Raw genomic sequence first — 25,722 nt, 5'->3', positions numbered from 1 at the left:
AACATTAATTAAGTAGCATTATCCAAAACAGCTTGAGCATACAATATGCTTCCATAAGTTCCCAAAGATAATCCAAAGCTTCCCCAAACACATTTCGAAGCTGCTTGAGAGCTTAATATACTTGTATATGTCCCAAATTGACACAATAGATATGCCAATCGTACAAAATGGTTTTTCAAATATAAACCCAATCTCAAAAATCAACCAAGCATGTGGCAAACAATTGCTTGGTTTCCTTAACAACTACAAAGGTAAGCTTATGCAAAATAGTCTTTGTCAACATGAAAAAAGATAGTGAAAGTTGTCACTCCATTTATCTTCTATCCACCACTATCGCTAGAACATGCTATGCGTTATGGAGGGTTGACTACGTATGGATGCTCTGTGGGAGACTACATTTTGATGGGCCAAGTCTTTGCATGTGCTAGAAAAAATGATATGTATGCTAAGATCCATGAGTTCTTTTTGTCCGCACGTGACCCTTCTATGGAATACAAGAAAAAGGGGAGAAAAGTTAAATGGGCAGCAGATTTTATTTTCCTAGACTTTCCCACAGGATAGAACTTGAGTGTCAGTAATCCATTACCTCCTTGGAATATTCTTTCTGAGGACCATGTGAAGTATGGTTTGGCCACAACCATAGCCACCATAGGAGACAATGGATGGCTTGCCATACTTTGTCCCATTGCAAATGGTGTGAGATGTTAGTAGGATTCTTGATATGTATATGTGCATTTGTTAAGCTTTCTACTATGATTTGAACTAATGCAACGAATTTCCAGGCCCTTGCTTGACATGGATGGAGAGGTATGCCAAAGTCTAAGACATTCAGATAGCAAGAAGAGTGATGGTGTTGGACAAGGATGAGTACGGCTTCATTAAACAATCAGGGGAGGACATGTCGGTATATGCTTCATCTACTTTTTTGAAAGCCTTTTGCAATTGGAAAAGTGAACAATGAAGCTGATTTAAGTATTTTTATATAGATTCATACTTCCATGCTGGTATTTGCATGTTGCAATGGAGACTCCACACCCATTTTCAAGGCCGAGAGCCATTCTCTGTTTGATATTGTGACTTGAAGTTGGGGGTAATAAACTTCACACACCTCTTCACTTCCTCCTGCTTTCGAACTGACTGACAAAGATATTTATCATTGAGAATGGGACATTAAAAAGAAGCTTTTATGCCAAGATACCATATTATAATTTCCTCCCTCAGATGAGAATAAAGATGGTAACATCCTAAGTGATGTTGTAATCAAGCATAGGGAGAAGGAAAGGATCACAAGAGGCCATAATCTTAGCAAGCTGGTCTGCGCCAAAGAGAAGAGTGATGCATTATTGAAAGAAGATATTGCAGCTCAACATGACATGAACTATATATATCGAGGAGTTTGAAGGGGCTGACTGGGTTGGATGGATAGATTCCAAGGAAACATTGCACCTCCTTCATAGGCACCTTTACACTTAGCTCAAAACGCTCTACAAACTATCATTAGACACAGAAGCTTATAACTTTTAGTAGAGACATGATATTAGAGATTCAAACACACAAAGAGATGCGCCTTGAGACGGGCTTTGCACTGATATAAGTTTTGTAAGAAACAGAGAAGCGGCCAAAAAGTTATGGACAGTTTACTAGACGGGGGTAAAAACTGTCATGAAAATAAACTATCAGACATAGAGACTCCTAACTTTTTGCAGCAATATTTGATTCAAGATCTGATCACATAAAAACATGCGCCTTAAAGAGAGCTTCGCGCTAATATAAATTTCATTAAAATCGGACTATCGAGCAGAAAGTTATGAGCAAAACACTAACAGGGGGTCAAACTATCATGAAAACTGCCCTCCACCCATGCTAATTTTGCCTGAGCAGGATGCTCCCTCAAGACTCCACTTTCATCAACGATCCACCCCTCATAGATTTCGCCTAGAAGAGGGGAAAAAGTTTGCATGGTGACTCAGAAAACAGATGGACCATGTGTGCATAGTGAGCGGCCGAATAGAAAGAACTTTTAAGGCTTTGAAAGAAAGAAAAGGGAAGAGTCACTCAAGAGAGAGAGAACCTGAAGTGACCTTCATTACCAATAGAGTGAGAATCCACTCCAACACTACAAACACAAGGGAGAAGAAGAGGTTTCATACATACAAGAGGGAGCGGAAGCTCCAAGACTACTCATAGAGAGAGAATAAACTAGAGAGAGATGGACTCAAGAGTCTACATAAAAGAATATCTACAAGAGGGAGAGAAGGCTCATGGAAGAGGCTTGAGGAGACTAGAGCTATAGCAACATGAGGCCTAATGGTGGAAGAGATTGATGAACAAGGGAGAGGAGGGCTCCTTTTATAGAGATTTTGTTACCCTCCTTCACCCATTTACAATTGCTGCATGTAGATTCCTTTCCCCATCAATCACATAAGCACGTATGTCACCATCCATGTCCTTTTTGGCTACTCTTGCCATGTGTCCCATCAAAAGATGCTCAAGACTCTTAAAATATTGAGAAAGTCAAGAGTCTCCCCACATGGAGCCCATAGGGACCCTCTCTTTTCCACATGTCCACATCCTCCTTATTCCACATAGGTATTCTAGAAGGATTCCTCTTGACTTTACACTCCTCCACATGCCTTCCACATGCTTCGCATATGGCCTATCTTATATTATTGGAACACATGGACATGAGCCCACCTCTTTATATGACTCACTCTTCCTATTTTCCAAAAACTCCATAATATCCCATATACAAATAACTCTCACCCCATACCAACGTATTTATAATTCATACCTATGGCATTTACAATGAGCCATTCACTCATCCTCTCAATCCGATACAATATCATAGAAAATAGAAATAAGTGAGAGCCACTAGGCTATCAGTTGATACTCAAACTCTTATCAAACATAGAGAAAAACGATACCAATGCCAAATTAAAAATATCAATTTTTGGTGTCACATCTGTCCCCCCCAGCAGATCCTCTCTAGTGACAGAGAGGGTCTACTAGCCCTCAAGGTGGTTGAGCATAGAAGAATTTAAGGTGATACTCATTGGTGCATCCGAGTATCACCATGCCGTCAACATCCTCAAACTGATAGGTTCCATTGGTGACATTCATATGCATCCTTATGGAAACATGGCCAAAAGTCACCAATCTCTGCTTCTATTGTGGAGTTAACCCTCAAGGAAACATGCCTTCTTCCACATATTGCTGAACATCTTGTAGTTTTGGCCATCCAGTGTCTACCCAAGAAACCACCCCCTGGTCTGGTACTACAATGGCTTTAGCTAACTCATCTACCCTTTGATTTTCTTTTCTGTTTATATGAGCAAACTTGCAGAAATCAAACCGACTACATTGTGCCATAGCCTTTTGATTAAGCTCCTTCAAACGAGGACTTATTGTCTTGTAATGCCCTTGCATTTGCTTTATAATCAGCTGAGAATATCCTCTTACTTCCAATTCTTTAACTTGACTTTGAAGACAACCGTCCAAACCAAGAATCAAAGCATTATCCTCAGTTGCATTGTTAGTTGTGATACTTGGAAGCTCTTGTCCTCTTGCCCACACCTCTTGACCTTCAGAATTCATCAAGGCTATCCCCCCAGCTCCTTGTTGGCATGAAGGACTAAAAGCCCCATCAAAATACAAAACAAAAGTTGTTGGTGGTGTATCTCTTTCATCTTTAATGTTCTCCTTACATTTCTTTTCTTCTCCTAGATCCTCCTGTCCTGTGAGCAAATCTGCCATAGTGGACCTAGTGGTATTTTTAGTGACAAAAGAGAAAGATAACTCTTGAAGCTCTGACAACCATTTTGCAAATCTCCCCCAGGATTAGGCTTGCAAACTAGATATGCTAATATAGACTGAGAGGTAAGGAAGAAAAATGGTCGAGGTAATAAATAGGAGCGAAACTTTCTGACAAAAAACACCAAAGAGAGAGCTTGCTGCTCCATTTCTTCATACCTTGTTTCCACATCTGTAAGCTGTCGGCTAGCATAATAGATGGGTTGCATTCTACCTACCTCTCCTTTTTGTAGCAATACAACACCAACTGAATGCAAAGATACACTTCGATTTACATAAAAGTCTTGAGACCATTTAGGGGGCTTCAATATTGGGCCCTTACTCATGGCCTCCTTAAGTTGCTAGAAAGACTCTTGTTGCTCCACACCCCATTGGAAAGAAACTCCTTTTCTTGTCAACAAGTTCATGGGATGCACTATCTCTATGAAATCATCACAAAAGCGTTGATAATACTTGCTCTTTTCTAGAATTCTGTGAACACCAGTGACACTCTCAGGACTTGGCAATGCCATGATTGCTTGAACCTTGTCAGGATCCATTTGTAGGCCTTCTTCAGATACAATATGCCCCAACAAGACTACTTTTATTAGCCAAATGACACTTACTAGGATTTAGACACCCTTTTGCTTCATCAATCCTAGCTAAGGCCATCTTTAACTTCTCCATGTGATCTATGCACCGAGAATAGATGCAACAATCATCCAAAAACACCCTTATGAACTTTCCCAAGTAAGGCTCCAAGACTTGACTCATGAACCTTTGAAATGTAGCTGGTGCATTGGTCAACCCAAAAGGCATCACTCTGTAAGCAAAAACTCCCCAAGGTGTGACAAATGATGTTTTCTTTTGATATTTCTCTCCGATACGAATTTGAAAGTATCGAGAATACCCATCACATACAGAATACATCTCATGCCCTGCTATTTGGTCTAGTATTTCATCTTGGAATGGCAAAGGAAAATGATCCCTCTTAGTGCATGCATTCAAAGGATGAAAGTCCACACAAACCTGCCACTTATTTCCTTTCTTTGGTGTGACAACTACAGGAGATATTCATTCTGAATCATCAACAGGAAAGATGAATCCCGCCTCAAGTAATTGTGTTACCTCTTTCTTTAGTGCCTCAGCTTGGATCACCCCCAATCGCCTTAAGCGTTGCACAACTGGCTTGCTTTCTGGCTTCAACTCAATCTTGTGCTCCACAAGAATGACTGGTCGAACCTGTGAATAGCTTGTTGTAATGAGACATGGAAACTCATCTAACATATCCAAGTGCTGGAGCTTCTCACTACCTGATAGAGAATCACCAAGAAGCTCTTCATTGCGTTGGCGTCATTTAGTGTGCTCCACATCCTCCACATGAAGTGTCTCTACAGAATCTTCTTGCACCACCACCTTGTTCCTTCCTGACTCATCTCGATCAGCACCAAGACAAAGACCAAAGGCCACTCCTTCCACCTCACCCTCTGAGTTGGACTCCTCGGAGCTACACCCTATCTCTTCTTCTTCATCGGTTAAGTCAGAGCTTGAACTCTCTGATGTTGAAGACTCCTCCTTGACAACTTCCTTTTTGCGGCTTCTGATGTTGTAGCGCACCTTCTTATCATTTCCCTATAAAATCAATTCTCCAGTATCCCACTTTTGAACAGCCTTCACCTTGCGTAGCCAAGGCCTTCCCAAAATCAAAGGATAGGCACGTGCAACTGGCTTGGTAGGGATCACCTGAAAAGTAGTCGGCACATAAATTCCACATACATCCACTTCTAGATTCTTCACAACTCCCAAGGTCTTAACCCTAGTGTTGTCAGCCAATTTAATGCGATAAGGAGAGGTAGTACTAGAGTATTTTAAATCAGCATCTATCATGGTCTTCTTACTCATGACATTAATCGATGCACCTCCATCAATGTACACATTAGAAATCACTTGACCATCAATGATCACATCAACCATAGGTACATCATCACCAACATCTATATCTACCTTTTGAGCAACAGGAATGGCACTTTTCTTCTTTTTCTTCTTTGACACTCTTGTGCTTGCTAGCTTTCCCCATTCCTTCCGTAGTTTTGGAGACAAAGCAAGTAATTGACCAAAGGTGATATGAGCTTCCTTTTCTTTAAGGTCAGACAACAAGTCATAGCTTCCAATTCCTTGTCCTAAAGGAAAGTCTGACTGGCTAATTCTCCTTCTAGATGCCTTCTTTTTCTTACTACAGTATTCCTCTCCCTGATGTTCCTCATCTACTTCTTCCTTGCTTTCTTCTTCTTCTTTTGCTTTACCATGCGCCCGTTTAGCCATCATTACCTCTCTTTCCTCATCCCCTGAAGAAGCTTCTAACAAGGATACTTGTTTTTCTTCTTTCTTTCTCAATCTAGGACACTCGGGGTGATAGTGACCTTTTACATTCATAGCAAGTGACCCTACTCTTATCTAGAGGCCTATCTTCACTCTTTGGTGCTCTAGGTTGTCGTGCATTAACCAAATGCAATTTCAAATCAGCAAACTCTGCCATCAATTGGGAGATATTATGAACTAACACAGAAGACTTTGGTACCTGAGGAGTGCCCATTACCTCCACCTTAGAAGTTGAAGCTGTTGAAGACACAAAAGAGGATTTGATCTTTAGAGAAGCTTCTTTCTTGGTCGCAATGCAAAGTGCCTCCACGTATGTTGTTGAATCTTTACTCATTACTTTTGAGCGAAGACGAGGCTCTAAAGCCATAACAAATTTTCTCATCTTTAAGTGCTCCATCCCTGAGAGACTTTGAGGGGCTGATGATGCAGATGCCACAGCTCGCAAAGCTGCCCTTTCATACTTTGTCCATAAAGTTTCATATCGGATTGCTAACGCAGAGACCAACTCACCCTCTCCTTGATAGAACTGGTCCAACTGCAACATCAAAGCATTTGACGACTCCACTGCCCCAAATCTCTGCTTCATTGCTACCACCACTTGGTCCCAGTCCTCCTTGGTAGAGTCCGACAAGGTCTCATGCCAACTCAAGGCTACACCTTCAAGAAAATCAGGCAAAATCTCCGCACGATCCTTCATGGACCATCCAGATTGCCGGCATCCTCGAACATAATCCTGAAGATAAGACTCCGGGTCTTCCCCTTGGGTCCCTCGAAACACTAGAATCTTCACCATGATGAAACACAAAAAGGAAACACCAAGATCCAAATAATATCCCAAACAAGATCCAAACAAGATCCCACAGAGCCTTAGTATACCAAGACCAACTTATTATGCATAACCACTTGTTGAAAACCCTCCACAATGTGATCCTCAACAAAATCTTCAAAAATAAGTGACCAACCAGCACCATGAAAACATTGTGTATACATGCATTTCAGAATCACCCTTCTCACAATAGGAAGTACACATAAAAGCTTTAAGATATTGTACTCTTCATCAATTGCATAGCAAAAGAAGTTGAAAGCATTGAGAATCACCACTCCATTGTTATAGTCAAAAACTACCTAAAGACTCAACTCTTCTTCACACCAAGCTACCACTACATGGAACAATCCCAATTTATCATTCTGCCTGCCGCCGGCGTTGTCAATTAACCAACATATTCAACAGTGCAAACATAAAAGATATGATCATGATGGCCGTGCGAATAGCTTGAGCATCACCTTCATAATCTTCTAGTTCCCTTAAACGGGCTGCAATCTCTTCTAACAGAGTTCTTCCAGGAATCTTCTTTATCACATTAGAAAACACATGCCTATACTAGGCATAACATGCAATCAAGTACACTCGAGACCATTTAGTAAGGTGGGATGAATCCAATACAAAACGTACCCGGCATCTCCACCAAAAGATGTGACATGAAGTTGGGGGTAATAAACTTCACGCACCTCTTCACTTCCTGCTACTTTCAAACTGACTGATAAAGATATTTATCATTGAGAATGGGACATTAAAAAGAAGCTTTCATGCCAAGATACCACACCATACTTTCCTCCCTCATATGAGAATGAAGATGGTAACATCCCAAGTGATGTTGTAATCAAGCATAGGGAGAAGGAAAGGATCAGCAGAGGCCATAATCTCAGCGAGCCGGTCTACACCAAAGAGAAGAGTGATGCATTGTTGAAAGAAGATCTTGCAGCTCAACATGACATGAACTGATATATATTGAGGAGTTTGAAGGGGCTGACTGGGTCAGATAGGTAGATTCCGAGGAAACATTGCACCTCCTTCATAGACACCTTTACACAGCTCAACACGCTCTACAAACTGTCATTAGACACAGAGGCCTATAACTTTCAGTAGAGACATGATATTAGAGATTCAAACACACAAAGATATGCGCCTTGAGATGGGCTTTGCATTGATATAAGTTTCGTAAGAAACAAAGAAGCGGCCAAAAAGTTATGGAAAGTTTACTAGACGGGGGTAAAAACTATCATGAAAATAGACTATCAGACACAGAGACTCCTATCTTTTTGCAGCAATATTTGATTCAAGGTCTGATCACATAAAAACATGCGCCTTAAAGAGAGCTTCGCGCTGATATAAATTTCATTAAAATCAGATTATCGAGCAGAAAGTTATGAGCAAAACATTAACAAGGGGTCAAACTGTCATGAAAACTGCCCTCCACTAATGCTAATTTCGCCTGAGGAGGATGCTCCCTCAAGACTCCAGTTTCATCAATGATCCACCCCTCATAGATTTCGCCTAGAAGAGGGAAAGAAGTTTACATGGTGGCTCAGAAAACAGATGGACCATGTGTGCACAGTGAGCGGCCGAATAGAAAGAACTTTTAAGGCTTTGAAAGAAAGAAAAGGGAAGAGACACTCAAGAGAGAGAGAACCTGAAGTGACCTTCATTACCAATAGAGTGAGAATGCACTCCAACACTACAAACACAAGGGAGAAGAAGAGGTTTCATACATACAAGAGGGAGCGGAAGCTCCAAGACTATTCATAGAGAGAGAATAAACTAGAGAGAGATGGACTCAAGAGTCTACATAAGAGAATATCTACAAGAGAGAGAGAAGGCTCATGGAAGAGGCTTGAGGAGACTAGAGCTACAGCAACATGAGGCCTAATGGTGGAAGAGATTGATGAACAAGGGAGAGGAGGGCTCCTTTTATAGAGATTTTGTTACCCTCCTTCACCCATTTACAATTGCTGCCTGTAGATTCCTTTCCCCATCAATCACATAAGCACGTATGTCACCATCCATGTCCTTTTTGGCTACTCTTGCCATGTGTCCCATCAAAAGATGCTCACGACTCTTAAAATATTGAGAAAGTCAAGAGTCTCCCCACATGGAGTGTTGAGAGTTGTGGTGCCATGAGCACATGTAGAGCAAAGGTATGAGCAAAGGGTAAGCTACCACATGGCATGGAGGAGATATCCCACATGTGAGCAAGCAAATGGATGTAAGCACCCTCACCTATAAAAGGGAGGTTCATTTGAAGTAATATCAATCAAGCACTTTGCACTATCTCAAGATTCTCTTTATGAGTCCAAGCTAATCTATCTTGGAACCTAATTGACTTGAGATACATGTCATGAGCACTCTCTTCATCATGTTTCCACACAGGTTTCATCCACCTTAGAGCGCTCCATAGATCCTGAGGCACACATGTTTTGTCATGGTATCAGAGCATAGGTTTAGCTCTCCTAGTTTAGCTCATTAGTAGTTCACTAGGATTGCTTCCATTCCTAGATTAGTTGTAGACATGCCTTAGGAGACCATGTTTTCTCTAGTCTTTACTTTTAGATTGAGAGTTCTCTTCTACCTAGACAAATTCCGTCATGCATTTCCAGTCATTGAGAGACTCTTCTTGTTAGGTATCTTGAGAGGATATATGTTTCTGAGAGAGATATAGGTCTTAGTCTTTGAGAGAATTGTGTTTGGAGAGCATCTCTCTGAGGGACTCTTCAAGGCTCTTGTAACCAAGAAAAAGCCAGAGAGATCAACTCTACAGTACCTAGCAACCTCTATTGCAGCACAGCCCAAAGCTCCCTCGACTTGGTTGGACTCCTCCAGCAACGCCAGCAAGCAACGCACTAGCCAACCGAGCTTCTACGCCTGTAGTGCCTCAAAGCCTTAGCCCAATGCTTCCTTGACGCTCCAGCAACGCTTCTGTGTATCCAACAACCACCAGCATCCTCGTCGTCCAGCAGCTCCACAGAGCCATAGCTTTTGTGCTCCCTCGACACCTATGGCTAGCTGCAGACCCGAAAGCTACGGACCCGAAAAATCCACAGAGCTCCAAAGCTCGACCAGCAGTGCTAGCAAAGGGCCTACCTACCCGTGACTCTGCAACAAGCTCCAACGCTCAGCTTCAAAGGCGGCTCTAGCCTCCCATCAAACAACGCCTTCTTCAAACAGCCGTCTCCCCAACGAGCAGCAAGCGTCATCGACATCTACGCAAGCTCTCAGCATCGAGCAATGCAACAGCTTCGTGACCCAGCTCCACCAAGCCTCAGCTAACTCCAACGACCATGGACAGCCTCCATCGACCCGGCTCAACACTCTACCTAAAGCTACACAGCTGAAGCCTCTCCTGCATCATGGGCTCACGGGATGACTACCGACGACCAACGAGCGCCTCCTCGACGAACCTCTGCCATCAAGCATTCGACAACCATAGCAGCAGTTCCATATCAACCAGCTCCGCCAATCGATCTCCACCAACCACGACGCCGTCCTCATTACATCGCAGACGAGATCTCTGCTGAATTATCTCTTCACAAAGTCCTAAGGTCTCCACAATTGACACGTGTCAAAGATAAAACTTAATCACAGCTAGGGGTGGTTCAGTTAGTGGGGTTAGGTTCAGTTACTTGGATCATAGTTAGGTTTGTTTGAACTCTGGGTTAATTCAGTTTAGTTAAAAGTGTGCCACGTGGCATAGGCCTACCTCAGCATAGTAAACTCTTGCCAAGCACAATTTTCAAGTTGCATGTGAATAGTCTATGACACATCATCAAAGGCCCTCTTCTTCATAGAACCTTTGACAAGCCATAACTTGCAATCCAGGAGGAATTTGCACACGCTCCAAAAAGGAAAAGTGATCGTCTTTTCAAGATCTACGCGCCTGTCAAGTCAAAATCATTGTATGCAATTAGACACTGCCAATATTGAAAGAAATCAATTGGTAAGACCTTTGCAACAAATGAAAAAGCAACGCATGAATGCAGAAAGCATGCCAAAAGCACAAGTGTATGAGATGACCATAGCCCGAAACATGGCATCCACACACAAAGCATCAAGGCATATGGAAGAACAAAGCATCATGCAGGTAGCTACACCAAACAAAGAAGCAAACGAGTCATCATCAAGCCATGAGCCAAAAGGTGACATCAATGGAATGTATTGAAAAGCAAAAACCTTGCCAACCTTGCCTATGTTTTGTAAATCAAGCCTGACCACCTGAGAGTAGCTATGAAAGCACCCAGGGGAGGTATCGACATGTAGAAGCCACACTTGACCACCTTAAGTAGCATGCATGCACTAAGGGGAGGTGATGGAATGTAACTCACATCTGACCACCTTGCAGTAGCCAAAGGATTATGGCACCAAGGGGAGGTGTTGAGAGTTGTGGTGCCATGAGCACATGTAGAGCAAAGGTATGAGCAAAGGGTAAGCTGCCACATGGCATGGAGGAGATATCCCACATGTGAGCAAGCAAATGGATGTAAGCACCCTCACCTATAAAAGGGAGGTTCATTTGAAGTAATATCAATCAAGCACTTTGCACTATCTCAAGATTCTCTTTATGAGTCCAAGCTAATCTATCTTGGAACCTAATTGACTTGAGATACATGTCATGAGCACTCTCTTCATCATGTTTCCACACAGGTTTCATCCACCTTAGAGCGCTCCATAGATCCTGAGGCACACATGTTTTGTCATGGAGCCCATAGGGACCCTCTCTTTTCCACATGTCCACATCCTCCTTATTCCACATAGGTATTCTAGAAGGATTCCTCTTGACTTCACACTCCTCCACATGCCTTCCGCACGCTTGGCATGTGGCCTATCTTATATTATTGGAGCACATGGACATGAGCCCACCTCTTTATATGACTCACTCTTCCTATTTTCTAAAAACTCCATAATATCCCATACACAAATAACTCTCACCCCATACCAAGGTATTTATAATTCATACCAATGATCCATTCACTCATCCTCTCAATCCCATACAATATCATAGAAAATAGAAATAAGTGAGAGCCGCTAGGCTATCACTTGATACTCAAACTCTTATCAAACATAGAGAAAAACAATACCAATGCCAAATTAAAAATATCAATTTTTTGTGTCACAATATGCATGGGGTGTGAGTGAGCGATGACATGTGGCCCCACTACATGCCTGAGACAGAGCGAACTCGTGGTGCCTCATCTTCCAGCTCACAGCTTCAGGGTGCTAGGGGTGCTCTCGAGCGCTCCTCAGGAATTGTCTCTATGATTTTGGCTTTGCTATGTGTGCCAAGAGGTCTAGTTCTAGAGATGGGATGTGGCACAGGCCCTCTCATGAGGGCATGCCAAGCTAGTGGAAGATGTTGTTATTCATTTGATGTGAATACAATCATGGTGGATACATATGTGCTGCCATTAGTGCAGGCATCCCTAGCAAAAAGGCCTCATAGGGATGAGAAGGATATGGGGGAGGATGAATATTCTTCAAATCCCACTTATAATCCCTTTGATGACTAGTGAGACACTTTGCTTTCCTATTGCCATGCTTTACATTGGCTAGTGGCACACTTTTTATATTTTGTGCTTGAAATTTAAGGGGTCTTGTGATATTAATCTCTCAACTCCCTTAATGTGTCCTATGTCCCATAACATTGGGTGGAATCACTGTTAGGTGGCCTAGCTTTTGCGCTAAATAGCATCTTTAACTTAGCACCTCATGAGGTGCTAACACGTGCTAAATATCATGACAAACTTAGCACTCTTCACGTACCACTATTCATAGTCCCACCTCATGACTCCTCTCCTTTTTCGTCACAAGCATCGCTCGAATTTTGGACTCACACAAACGCGGTCGCTCGATGTTTTGACTTACCCTCCCTGAGCTTCTCCCTCTCCACACAAATTTAAAATTACAAACATCCGCACAGATTCAAAATTACAAAGATTTATAGATTTGTCCCTTGTACACCATAGAGAGCCATCAATTCAAAGTTTTAAAAGATTTAACACAATGAATGAAACATCACTTTGTATTATTTTTTCACTACATACATCTAATAATGCTCATGTCCAAGTGCATTTTTGAAGCATTGAGACCTGGGGCACTAACTCAATATGTAATATGTTACTACCCTCGTCCAAAATCTAGGGTATGGGGGGACAAGGTCCATATATAATATGCATGAATTTCCTTTAAAAACTTGGAAAAATATGAAAATCCCATGGCCCCCCTCCCACAAAATATAAGGTATGTACCTTGAAAAGTATGCAAGATTTTAAGATTTGTACATATTTTTCATAATATGTGAGGCCTGAGGGGGGGTAAAACAAAAAATACGCTAAAATATGAAAACCCATCTCCTTTCAAATTAATGCATCTTTTTCATGTGTTACCCAAATTTCAAGGTGTAAAGACATATTTGAAGCTCTTTTAGCGTAGAATACAACCATATTAATATGAATAATTTCTACTCATGGCATGTTGTTAAATTCATCTCATACTCAAGATTTTGATAGGTTTTCTTACTAAAGGGAGTTGGTGCCCCAAGTATTGAGAATCCAAACATTTGATCTCAAATCTTTGGAACAAAAAATATGAGCCCCTGCCATCATGTTTCTATTATTTCAAGAGTATGTGGCGGACAACAATTCTTACAAAGGATGTTTGTCTCATCCCTATATCTAACTTTGCAATTGTTAAGTCTAAAATAGTGGTCCTGGGGATGAGTAAAACATTACTTTGTATTGTTTGTTCTATTCATACACCTAACAATGCTGCCTCATGGCCAAGTGCATTATTGAAGCACTGAGAATCCAAACACATAATCTCAAATCTCTGAAACAAAAAGTATGAGCCCCTGCCATCATGTTTCTATTATTTTAAGAGTATGTGGGGGACAACAATTCTTACAATGGATATTTGTCTCATCCCTATATCTAAGTCTACAGTTGTCAAGTCTAAAATAGTAGTCCTAGGGAGGGCTTGTTGTTTCCCTGCTTCTCTTCTTTAATGAACCGCATGGTCACTCCTCTTCCAATTCCAACACTAGATCAGGCTGTCCTTGCCAAGAAATAAATACTTTAACAACAAGACTGTGAGTCCCATCATGAAAATCATCATCCATTACTTCCCATTGCAGATTTTTCCATCTAAACCTTCTATATGTGAAGAGTATGTGAAAGACATGCAAAGATTTTGTCTTCCAATGAAATACCTATAAACTTTGGAATCTGTCAATACATACTATCTTGTAACATTACAATTTTTTGTACGAACAAGAATTATTAGACCTTCTTATTGAAATGCTGAAGTGCTCAATTGACATTGTACCAAGTCTTCACTATGACATGTTCTTGTTGTCCATCCATTGTCAAATAATTCAGACAACTAGCCCTAATCTAAGCTCTTGCAAGTATATGTTATCTTTGTTTTTCTCAATTGCATACAGCCAGCGAAGAAATCAACAAAACATGGGAATGGAAGAAACCAAATCATAATAGCATTTCTTCCACCAGTAGTTGGCTTCATAGCATTTCTCATATCATTGAGAATTCTATTTTTATATGATTCGCTGATCTTTGTGCTTAGAAGCAGCCACTCTCGACTATCAAAAGAAGGCAAGGGAAGCGATTCTAATCTTCCATACTGGCCTTCTTGATCTGGCACTATGAACATTGATGAGTCATAAAAGAATGTCATGTCCTTCAATTTTGATGGTGTGCGACCTTCGTACTAAAGACTCCCGATCTCAACATGGAGGACATGCAACACCCTAGTTATGCATGTTGTAGGCTCTTACTCTTTGTAAGTAGATGGATACAAATCTATAAAACAAGTACAAGACATAAGAAAGTCCCCAGACAAATGCAAATACTTTGAAGCATGACACTAGTTTACTTTGGAATACTTACAATTGGGCCTACAATATGGAAGGCATGCATGTGGATGCACATATATGTCTATGTGGGTAAAGACATGTAGGTTGGATACAAACTATGTTGAGTGAGTCATGGACTCAATGTTATCAGCTGTTTCGATGAACTAAGGATGTCTAACATAGACTATTGTAATTGTAAGTTTTATATTGTCAACTTGCAAATTTGTAAGAACTCCCAAGGATTTGAAAGGATGAAGGGTAAGCATGGTAGGGCTACTCAAAAGGTCAACACTAGTGTCCACAAGCCTCCATTAAGATATTCAACCCTATGACCATTTTATTTCCCCTAAGATATTCAGCCCTATGACTATTTTATTTCCCCTATTTTGGTAAGAAACATTGCATAAGATTGTCATTGAATTCCGTGTGTAGAAATTTCCTTCCAGGTACTTTTGAAGTACTTCACCAATGGATTGCCATGAAGCCAATCAATAGTTCTCCAATCATATCATTTGTAAAGTGTGTTCCTCTATCAGATACAATCTTCAATGGACAACCATATATAGTAATCACTTATTCACATAGGAGATTAAATGTTCTTCTAGCATCTACTTTCCTTATTGCTCTATGTTGGCTATTAAAAGAATTCCACCAAGAAATTGTATAGTGGCTTGGCTATCATTGCATAGCTCAAATGAGCTTTTGTAATAGCCTACATGCCCCAATAAAGATTTGTACATCCTTTGTATTTAGTGGGGGTGGTAATTCTAGTATTACTTTGATCTTGTCCCTATATGTGGCAATGCTATGTCTTGGCACTACGTGACCCAGGAGAACACCATGTGCTACACAAAATAAAGGTTCATAGAATTTAGTTTCGTATTCTTTGCACTTTTTCAAGACTTCTTCTAAGCATGTTAGATGTGTCTTTATATTTGAGTGATGTTCTTTAGCTTAAGTTATGAGCTTCCAAAATTTCCACGTTCTAAAATTGTGGGAGATTGTTCTTTCATTACAAAATATTTGGACTCAAAAAGGGGCCCTTTAGAGAACTATTAAAATCTTAGAGGCATGGATAAGGGAATATGGAATCCATCAAGGAGATTATGCCATGTAGACTTCTCTGTAACAGAGGCTCCTTAATTCTAGGGGAATTCCTTTTTTCCCCCAAAATACCCCAAAAAACATCATTGGTGCTCCTCAATAAAATATTGCACATGGCAAGTCTGGCCTGACCATGTCAGGCCTCCTTGTTTTCCTCCCATCCAAACTAGCCCTAAACTAGAACTATGCTCACGTTTCCTTCTAGTTCAACCAACTTTGACTTCCAAACCAACTCTCTTACTATTTTCTCTCTTCCAAAATGTTTCACCTCCTCCATGCACTCAAAAAACGCATTCCCTTCATCTTCTAGCATCTTGTTTCAAACTATCTCTATTCTACTCTTGATTAATCATTTTCCCTCCTCTTTTTCCACGTTTTTCTTACACTTGCAAAAATCTCCCAGAGAAAATTCCTGTCCATGTTATATTCACCCATCTTCTCTCCTATTTCGTTATCACTTTCATTCATTTGTGGATTACTACTCTCTTCTCAGAAACCAAAGGTGCAACTTGATTCTTCTCAGAAAAAGTATGAAAAAAGGGTGTTCTATCATTTTGGCTTCTTTCTCTACCTTATTGGAGCATAGAGAATCAACTTCAGAAGAAAGAACAAAAAGTTTTAGGGTAATGAAGTGATTTCGCTTTGAAAATTGTCTCTTTATTACATTTTTGTCTTACAATTCGTCTATATGTTTGCAAAAAGGTAGAGAGGAAGAGAAGACAGAGGTGGATGATATTTAGAGCCATAACATTATTTTGATATTTGTTTCTTCTCTGGTAGAGGAGGGACAGAGAGAGGGAGGAAGAAAGTGAGAGGATTGGGGAGAGAGAGAGAGAGAGAGAGAGAGAGAGAGAGAGAGGTTAGAAACCAAAGGTGTGATCTGAATCTTCTTAGAAGAAGTACAAAAAAAGGGTGTTCTATCATTTCCCCCTCTTTCTCTTCCTTATTTGACATAGAGAATCAACTTCAGAAGAAAGAACACATAGTTTCAAGGTAATGAAGTGATTTCTCTTTGAAAATTGTCTCTTTATTACATTTTTGTCTCACAATTCATTTGTATGTTTATTGCAAAAAAGTAGAGAGGATAGAGGTGGATGATGTTTAGAGCCATAACATTAAATTTCAACATTTGTTTCCTCTTTAGTAGAGGAGGGACAAGGAGAGGGCTGGAGAGAGAGAGAGAGAGAGAGAGAGAGAGAGAGAGTTTTGAGGAATGATTATTATGTTTATTTATGGTTGGAATGAGAGAGGAAGAGAGATGTTAATCATATGGAACTGGGACATGGACTATGGAGATGGAGAATGATAGATATCGAGGTAGTTTACAATCTGTTATACTGAAGAATGTCAAGGATGAGCATGGGGAATTGATTTCTTAGCTCTACAAAAAATATTCATGGATAACAATGCAACCCGCTAATTGTGGGTGCTATAAATGGGCTCGGAAGGATGCAAGGGACATCTCCAAACATTGGAAGGGAAGGATATTGGACTTTGAGATGTCTCCCAGTAGCAAAACAGTAACCCGAGTATATATTCAACATATCTTTCAAGGATGGCCTATTGATCAAATAAGTTGCAGTGTGATTCTTAGCCACATGGGAAACACTACTATTGCTAATATTGCTTTATCACTTTGATTAGCACTGCCCTACTTACCTTTCATACTTGAAATCATTAGAAGTTAAAAAGCAAGCTTACAAACTCGCAATTTGAGGATATAAAACCGAAAATTACAATAGTAGAGATACAAAGAAATACTAGATATAGAGACCAATGGTTATATAAATTTGTATCAACAATGTATCACCCAAATACTCAAGTGCATGCATGTTTAGCCTAAAATTGGATAATATAAAGACTTTCTCTGCTTCAAGGTCTACCTGATTTTCACTAATTGCTCTCACCTAATTTCTTCATTAGGTTTCTCATTTACACTTCCAAATCTACCTATTCTAAACCTATTCTAAAGGGCTTTAATTTCAACAAATTATTCCAAACATATAAATTACCCTCATAACTAAGAGGGAAGGGACCCCCCCTCTCACAAATATAGGAATGTCCTCATTAATCACTTTCCTCTTTACTCCTCTCCTTGCCTTTCCAATCCCTTTTCCACTAATTAATACTTCTTTCAAGGGGCGTGTTCACTATAACATCCATATGGAGCCATAATTAATACTTCTTTCAAGGGGCGTGTTCACTATAACATCCATATGGAGCCATAACATTAATCAGTTGGTGGAGCATTACTAGATTTGACAATATGAAGATAGTTTCAATTGTTACATTGTGTTAAACCACAGGCACTATGCCCGCCCCCCCCCTCCGAATAAAAATTCAAATTTTGTAATAGTATTAGCTACAATGCTAAGGTGCTGTATTAATAAGGTTGTTGAGGCGGTTAATTAGTACGAGCGTGCTCTGCAATTCATCAACCATACGTGAAGTGGCCATGCACCCCAAGCTAAGGATCAGAAGTGGTCTTCTCCTGCTGCTGCTCCTCCGTGATTTCGCCTCTGGCCCCTGCTCCACCTCCCCTCCTCCGCTGGCTCTTCCGTCCTTTTCCCCTCCCACTGGCTCCTCCCTCCCTTCCTCTCATAGCCCCTCCCTTCCTCCCGCTGGCTCCTACTCCCTCACTTGGCTGCCATTCGCTGCCGCTTTAGCTAGTCACGTTAGTTAGTTATGATAGTTGCTTTCGTTACTTTAATTTAGTTAGTAATCGATTTAATCCAAGTGTATGTAATGTGATTTTTTAAAGTTGTCGATTAAATTCCATTGCTTGCATCTGGTTATTGTTTGCATCATTTCAAAAATGCTGGTTTTAAAATCATGTTCACCGGAGCATTGGATCGCAAGCTGAAATTTTTTGAAGGAACCGTAGCCATTATGTCTCGTCATATGTGCACTTCCCCAATAATATTCAATTAAATGGGTTCCTCGAAATCTTCTATGTCTCGTGCACTTCCCCAATAATGGTCAATTAAATGGGTTTCCTCGAAATCTTCTTTTTCATCTCTACTCTTTGCCTTTAAGGTAATAAATATTTTTGGCAATAGATCCAAAGTTAGCCTGAGATTCAATATAATAACAAGACTCATGTCATGGCAATTTTCATTGTGAATGAGTAATATACTAGGAAGATATCAAAAATTTTACTTCATTCCTATAGTTAGTTACAATATGGAGAGTAGATACCTATCGTAACGGAATGATGCCATATTGGCTTATCATGTAGCCTTCTATAAATGTGATCAATCATGAGGACCAAAAAAAAGGTCATGTAGGTGATGATCAACTTATCCTTGCATTATTTATTTGCATCTGGAACAGTTCTTACAACTCCAAATATACCCTCTGGACCGTACCGTAACCATCTGACAAACAACATTAATGGACTGGATAAGGGGACCCTAAAATAAATCCTTCAACGCACCCTATTGCATGGGTGGCCAAAAGAGGAAACTCCAAAGACTAGGGATCGTCATAAGACAAGTGTTAGCAAAGGACACGATCTGCTGTCTTGGCCATCTTCTTCTTTTTCTGCTTCCTGAGCTTTCTGCTCTCATCTAATGTTACTTTCCGTTCTTCTATCAGTCCCATGCCCTCAAATGACTGTTTATCAGGAAGTTTTTCTGCAGCCATCTCCGTGGCCATTGAAGGAAGCCATTCTTCTCCACGTTGCCTCTTTAATAACGCAACCCTTTCTTCCTCAATCCTCTTGGCCTCCTTTTCTGCAGCCTCCTTCAAGAGCCAGGATAAGGAAGCCTTTGAAATGGCTTTTTCAGCTTTTTCCCTTATTGTGGCACCATCAATTGCAGCGGCTAGTAGACGGGATTCAAACTGTTGGAAGACCACGTGTAGAATAACTTTTATGGTATCAGATGAGCTTCAAAGAACCATAAGATTACTCTTACACTGCAGAATTTGAGCATCACTCTTGTAGCTGTTTCAATCCTCGATTTACCAAAAGTAAAACAGAGCAAAAGACACAGAATCCTAACACCTTGAGCTTGTTATACCTTTTCTGAACTTTCATCACAATCATCATCATGACGCTTTCTCCTTTTCCTTGCAACCACCTCTGCAGATTAAAACTGATTAACCATTCTCTCACATGATGCTGAAAGTATGCATAATACATGTGTTAAAAACCTGTCACAACCTGTACACTGGAGCAAGATCTAATCTTCACTTGCCTCTGCGATGATCTTCAAAGCGCACACCAGGAGGTGCACGTCTGAACAAATGGAACCCTGCATGCTCAGCAGGCTTGCTACAAGGCAGGCTTTTCTCTACATTGACTTCATCCCTGACAAACTCCATTTCAAATGTCCTGTCCAGATACTCGTGAAGGTAATCACGTGCCTGCATCAACACAAATAGAAATCAAATCTGCACTACCGAACTGCATTTGCAATACTTGTGAAAAATGCTAGTAGCCATCCTCACAATCCATGGACAGGCTAACAAATGGATGACTAGAAGAATGCAAGAAACCAAAGATTTGGAGAAAAGGAGGAGCACTGACCTTCCAAAAGTAGATATGCAAACCTTAAAATGATACAAACAGGTGGCACCTCTCTACTGTCAAAAGATTGATGCTTTTGCCTATATTCCTAAAGGGGGTTAACAAGCACACCAGTCATGCAAACAGCAGATGTTTCCATTATGGTGCACTTCCTTTCAGATGGATTGGAGCATTGCTTGCAGGCATTGAACAGGGTCTACATTGGCAGGTGTTCATGGAAAAGGTTTGCCAGACAACTTTCCCTGCACGTCTTTTCTGTGCATCACATGAAAGTGTGCCCTCTGCACAAAGAAATTGTCTGAGTGTGGAATGTGTGCACACTTGCATGTGCAAAAGTGTGCACTAATGGTACTCATAAGTGTGCATTAGGATTGTCAAACTCGGGTCAATGCAGTCTAGGACTCAGGTACCATAAGCTAGGATGCCGGTTTCAAGTACCGAAAGCTGCTCGACCTCCAGCACCAAAAGCTAAGAATTCAGGTCTGGCTTGGGGCACCAGAAGCTGGGAAGTCAAGTTCAATTTCATTTCTGAGGACAGGATCGACTTCAGTCTTCTAGTACCCAACACCCAGAAGCAAGACTTGATTTCAGGTACCAAACACCCGGAAGCCAGACTTGACTTCGAGTACTAGACGTCCAAAAGCCACTGCTGACTTCTAGTACGAGGCCCCAAGAATCTAGGATCGACTGTCTAGTACCGCACTCCCACAACCCAAGAACAACATCAGGTACCAAACCCTCGGAAGCCAAAATTGACATTGGGCACGAAATCTTCTTCGACTTTTGGTACCAAAAGCTCAAAAGTTGGATTCAAACTATGAATTTTCAATTAAGGAATTTAAACTTGGGTCAAACTTGGGGTTCCTTAAGATACAGCTTCTCTTGCATTAGAAAATCTGAGATAATCTAGAGATGTTCATGCTCCTCCACATAGAAGTACTTCATTTAGGAACACTGTTGGAAGTCACTGCCCCACTTGTAAGCCCCCCATATGAGGACATTGGAGCAGTATACTAGGGTAGAGAAAAAAAAGGAAATGAGGGAGCAGACTGGTTCACATCCCCTAATGACATAGTTGACAATGTGCGTGCACCTTAAGGTAAGGTGCAATTCAAAGCATTCGGGGGGTTTTGGGAACGCTTCGAATCCATAAGCTGCAACCCTTCTTAACCTTTTAAAAAAGTTAACTTATCTTCACAAATCCGCCCACATCGCGCGACTCCAAGCTCTGCCTGGCATTTGATTCGCTGTTCTGCATCTGCAGCGCTGCTGGAGTTCTCGGGTCACCGGTGACTGGTTCTTGCCTCTCTGATCCCTCAATCTCTCCCCTCTCTCAGGACGACTGAGGGTTAGTTTGATTTTTTCAATTGCCCCTTCGCAGAACAAGTGAAAATTTTCACCTTGTTCTTCCGGAAAAAGCTTGAATCAACAACTTCTAGCATTCATGATGCCCTTCCACTAGCTACTCATGGGTTCATGCATAAAGAGCTACTTATGGACTCATGCATAAAGCCATAACCCTTCAGGTGAATTTTCATACCAAATAAACACTTCTGGTCTGCAAACGATAGTATGTTTGGGCGAAATTGCAGAGTTTGCTGCAAAACAGCACCTGTTATCAATATCGTAGAGGAAATTTGCTAAAGAAATATGCCATCACTGCGCCAACCAACAATCACAATTTTCCTCCGGCTGAATACCAATCCGCAATCCAGTTTTATGCCTTCGTCATGCCAAAGCAAATTACATCAAGCAACATGCCTGCGATTTGCATCTCTACACCACTCCTACTTGTCACCTAACTGATAGAATATCAATCCAAGTTCCAACAAGCAAATCAAATCCCCTTTCATGGCCTGCACTGTTGCCTTGTAGATATACATATCATCTAACAGGCTCACATTTAACCTTCAACCTTACCAGAGGTCTCTGGTTAAGCTAACACCTCCAAATATATTTATATGAATACAATGCCTCCTCTTTATGGTTATATCCCTTGGCCTTGTAAGAACCGTTATCAAGTTGAAAATGCCATGAACCGCTTTAAGGAGGGAATCATATTAGCAGCTTTAGAAAAATTTCCCATCCAAGAAGCCAGTTTTAAATCACAGCAATGGTAGATCTCAATCTGGACTAGAACGCTAGTTGGTAAAGTGAGGAAGAAAGACCCGATCCTATACACTATCCGATGCTTTGATGCATGTAATGGGCTAATCATATTGAATAAGTTGGTAGAAGTTGGCATTCAAGACCCATCCCCGAAGACATGTCCTCATCTTTTCTACAATCTTCTCAAATTTAGAACTGAATTCATATAAGGCAACCGTCAGTTGCCTACCATAATAGCTACTATGAAAACCAGTGCCATGACAATCTCCCTCGTTCCCATACTTGCATGTTCTCCTCACTATGCGACCAACTTTTTCTTGAAAGATGACGTCGATAAGGGGACCAAATGATCTTATCATGTAAAGGAATCATGATAGGTAAACATCTACAGGATAGGCGGTCCAAAATACGATGTCCTCACCTTTTCAGGAATCCCCTTCCTGCGTGGAAGGCCACTGATTGGAGAAAGAAAGTCCCTTCAGGGAAGATTATCACCCTCACCTAGATGGAGGCCTACATGGGGAACTGATAAAAGACTGCATAATCATTGGGTCGATTTCTGAGTAATTACACTGTCTGTGTACTATTTCTCTGCTACTGCAAAATAGCTTAAACCAAAGTTCCAGAAAAAAGGGGCACATGAACGACAACACAGCCAACTTTGCATGTGCTCGAATGATGCAATGCGACTGCTGGGGCCATCCTTTTGTAACGAGATTACACAGAACGTAGAGCAGGGAGTATGAGGAACGACAGAGAGAGAGTACCCTGGCTTGGTAGAACTTAAGGGTACTGCACGTGGCACCATTGCCATTGTGCCTCTTCTGCAAGGCACTAGAAGCGGTTGAAGCAACTGTGGAAGAGTCAATAGCCACTTGACGAAGTCGCTCTGTCTCTTGATAGTCGATATCAGAAGATGATGTAGTCGAGCCACCCATTGAAAGCCCTCTTATACGAACCTCCACCTATAATCTATTACTATTAAGGCAGAGATTGAATCATTGTTTGATCAAATAATGCAACCACATAAGTATTTAGGGTTCTCGAAAGTTTGCAATGTACTACACATATTTCTAGAGAGGACAAGATCCTAGAGAGGACAAGATCTAGGGAGAGATAGGCCTATGGCTCCGATTGCATTAAGACAGTTTCTTGTCGGATGTTATCAGAATCAAGGGCACATGCTAACCTAAAGCTGGCTGGACCCTATTAGCATCACATGTTCAGATTGAAATCCGGGAAGCAGCCTTCTTCATTTGTATTGAATACCCCCTCCTATCGACCCTTTCCTGCCTCCGTAGTCCGTTTGCATCCATCATGCCTTCCATCAAATATCAGGTAGTCTTCCTTGCTTGAACTTTGCCAAAAAGGCTACATTGGGCCAGGATGAGAGAGCTATGAGATGTTCATAGGCATAGTCATACATAAGTGCACTTATGTGTGTGTGTGTGTGTGTGTGTGTTCAAATTTAAAAAGTCCCATCATTGACTGAGTCATACAATTAAATCCATCAATAGGATACTTTCTTTAAAATAAGACCATGATAATCAAGACTTATATAATGAGACATGGACCATTACTGACACAATAGAAGTATCCAAAAATATTTTTATTAACAATTCCAAATGCCTTTGAGAAAATGATACAGGAATAATATAAAGTGCCAAATCTTTCTGAAGTTCCAGGTACGTTGGTTAGGGTTCACTTACCTACCACCATCTACAAAAAACCATTTGTTAGAACAAATTTGGCATCATGTAGGAAGACAGGTAATGCATGTGTTCCCTTACTTGTTATCGCTTATGCCAAAGAAACTTTAGAATTTCGATATAAAAATGGTCTAGTTCTATTTTTTTGTCCAATAGTTTGCATTTTCCTTCGTGCATCCTCCATCTTTTGAGAAATATAGGCCATTTTGGCAGGGTCTATGATTGTGGACATCCTAGCGGTCCTACGGAATTTGTCTGAGTTCTTCACCTGAATTTCCTATCAAATTCAGTTATCAACCAAATCAAGGGGGTTGTCCATCACAAAGGTAAACAAGATAAAAAAGAGGGGGTTAATTCATAATGAAGACTAAGAGACCAAAGATAGAGTAAGAGTCTGTGTAAATTGGAGGGTTTAAAAAAGTAAATGAATTCAAGGGTCATCCACACCCATGTGAAGAAAAGAAACCGTTAAACATTTTTCCTTTGTGACTAAGTGTAGTAAATAAATGAGAAATTGTTTAAGAAATAGGGGGTATTTCACAAACATAAAACAAAAAAAAACATTTACCATTGACAATCAATCATTATGAACATTAAAAGTATATATAAAAGAACATTTTGATCCAGGGGGTATTCCACACCCAAAATGTTAAAAAGCGTGTAAATAATTAAATAACTTACTTTACAAGACAAAAAAGCATATACATAATAATAAACCCATTAAAAGAAAACAGAGGTAAATTTATTTTAGCTAGACCAACATTAAAACGGTTAAAAAGGAAAAAAAGGGAGACATGGTATTATTAATAAATCAAAGGGGAATACAGCCATAACTTATTATTAACTACAAGACTAAGGGAGTAAATAAGAAAATACAAGATAGCATTATAAGGACTACAATAGTGGAGAGCATACTAAATATAGTGACCTTAAGCAAATAAATTAAGGGGACTGAAGTACATAAGTTGAAAATAAGCCTATACCTTAAGTATAAAACAAAAGAACCTCAATAACTTATAGCTAAAGGCAAAACTATCACAAACAAGTTCGTAAGTCTCTCTCTCTCTCTCTCTCTCTCTCTCTCTCTCTCTCTCTCTCTCTCTCTCTCTCTCTCTATCTATCTATCTATATATATATATATAGGACGTAGTCGAGAAGTGACATAATCAGTTCTACGTAAGCAATCACACACCTAGAGTAGCCACCAACCAAGAGTGTATTTTGAAGAAAAAGGCAAAGTGACATTAAGTCACTACGTCAAGAACTCTTCAGCAAATTACTATGTGAGGCAGCTAAAAAAACCAATGACGAGAAAGCAAGGGTCTGAGGAAGAAACTGGCATCATCCCCGAAGATTGGTTCTTCCAAGAGACTAAATGCCAACCGTAGCCAAAAGGAGACGC

The 25,722-nt window shown here is 40.6% G+C and overlaps 1 protein-coding gene across 1 annotated transcript; it reads right to left on the bottom strand.

The window, feature by feature from the left end:
* Positions 1 to 19,227: 19,227 nt before the first annotated feature.
* Positions 19,228 to 23,838, bottom strand: LOC147889339 (uncharacterized). The gene is made up of 5 exons (XM_087391859.1): positions 23,801 to 23,838; positions 23,379 to 23,589; positions 20,171 to 20,339; positions 19,994 to 20,055; positions 19,228 to 19,814 (listed from the first exon to the last, which is right to left on the bottom strand). The coding sequence occupies exons 2-5, from the start codon at positions 23,547 to 23,549 to the stop codon at positions 19,470 to 19,472; spliced, it is 747 nt and encodes a 248-aa protein (XP_087247985.1). The 5' UTR covers positions 23,550 to 23,589; positions 23,801 to 23,838; the 3' UTR covers positions 19,228 to 19,469.
* Positions 23,839 to 25,722: the final 1,884 nt, after the last annotated feature.

The sequence above is a fragment of the Dipteris shenzhenensis genome, chromosome 20 (genome assembly GCF_047967505.1).
Source record: "Dipteris shenzhenensis isolate YYH24624 ecotype China chromosome 20, Dip_SZ_1.0, whole genome shotgun sequence".
NCBI lineage: Eukaryota > Viridiplantae > Streptophyta > Polypodiopsida > Gleicheniales > Dipteridaceae > Dipteris > Dipteris shenzhenensis.
This window is presented reverse-complemented; position numbering and strand designations above follow the sequence as displayed.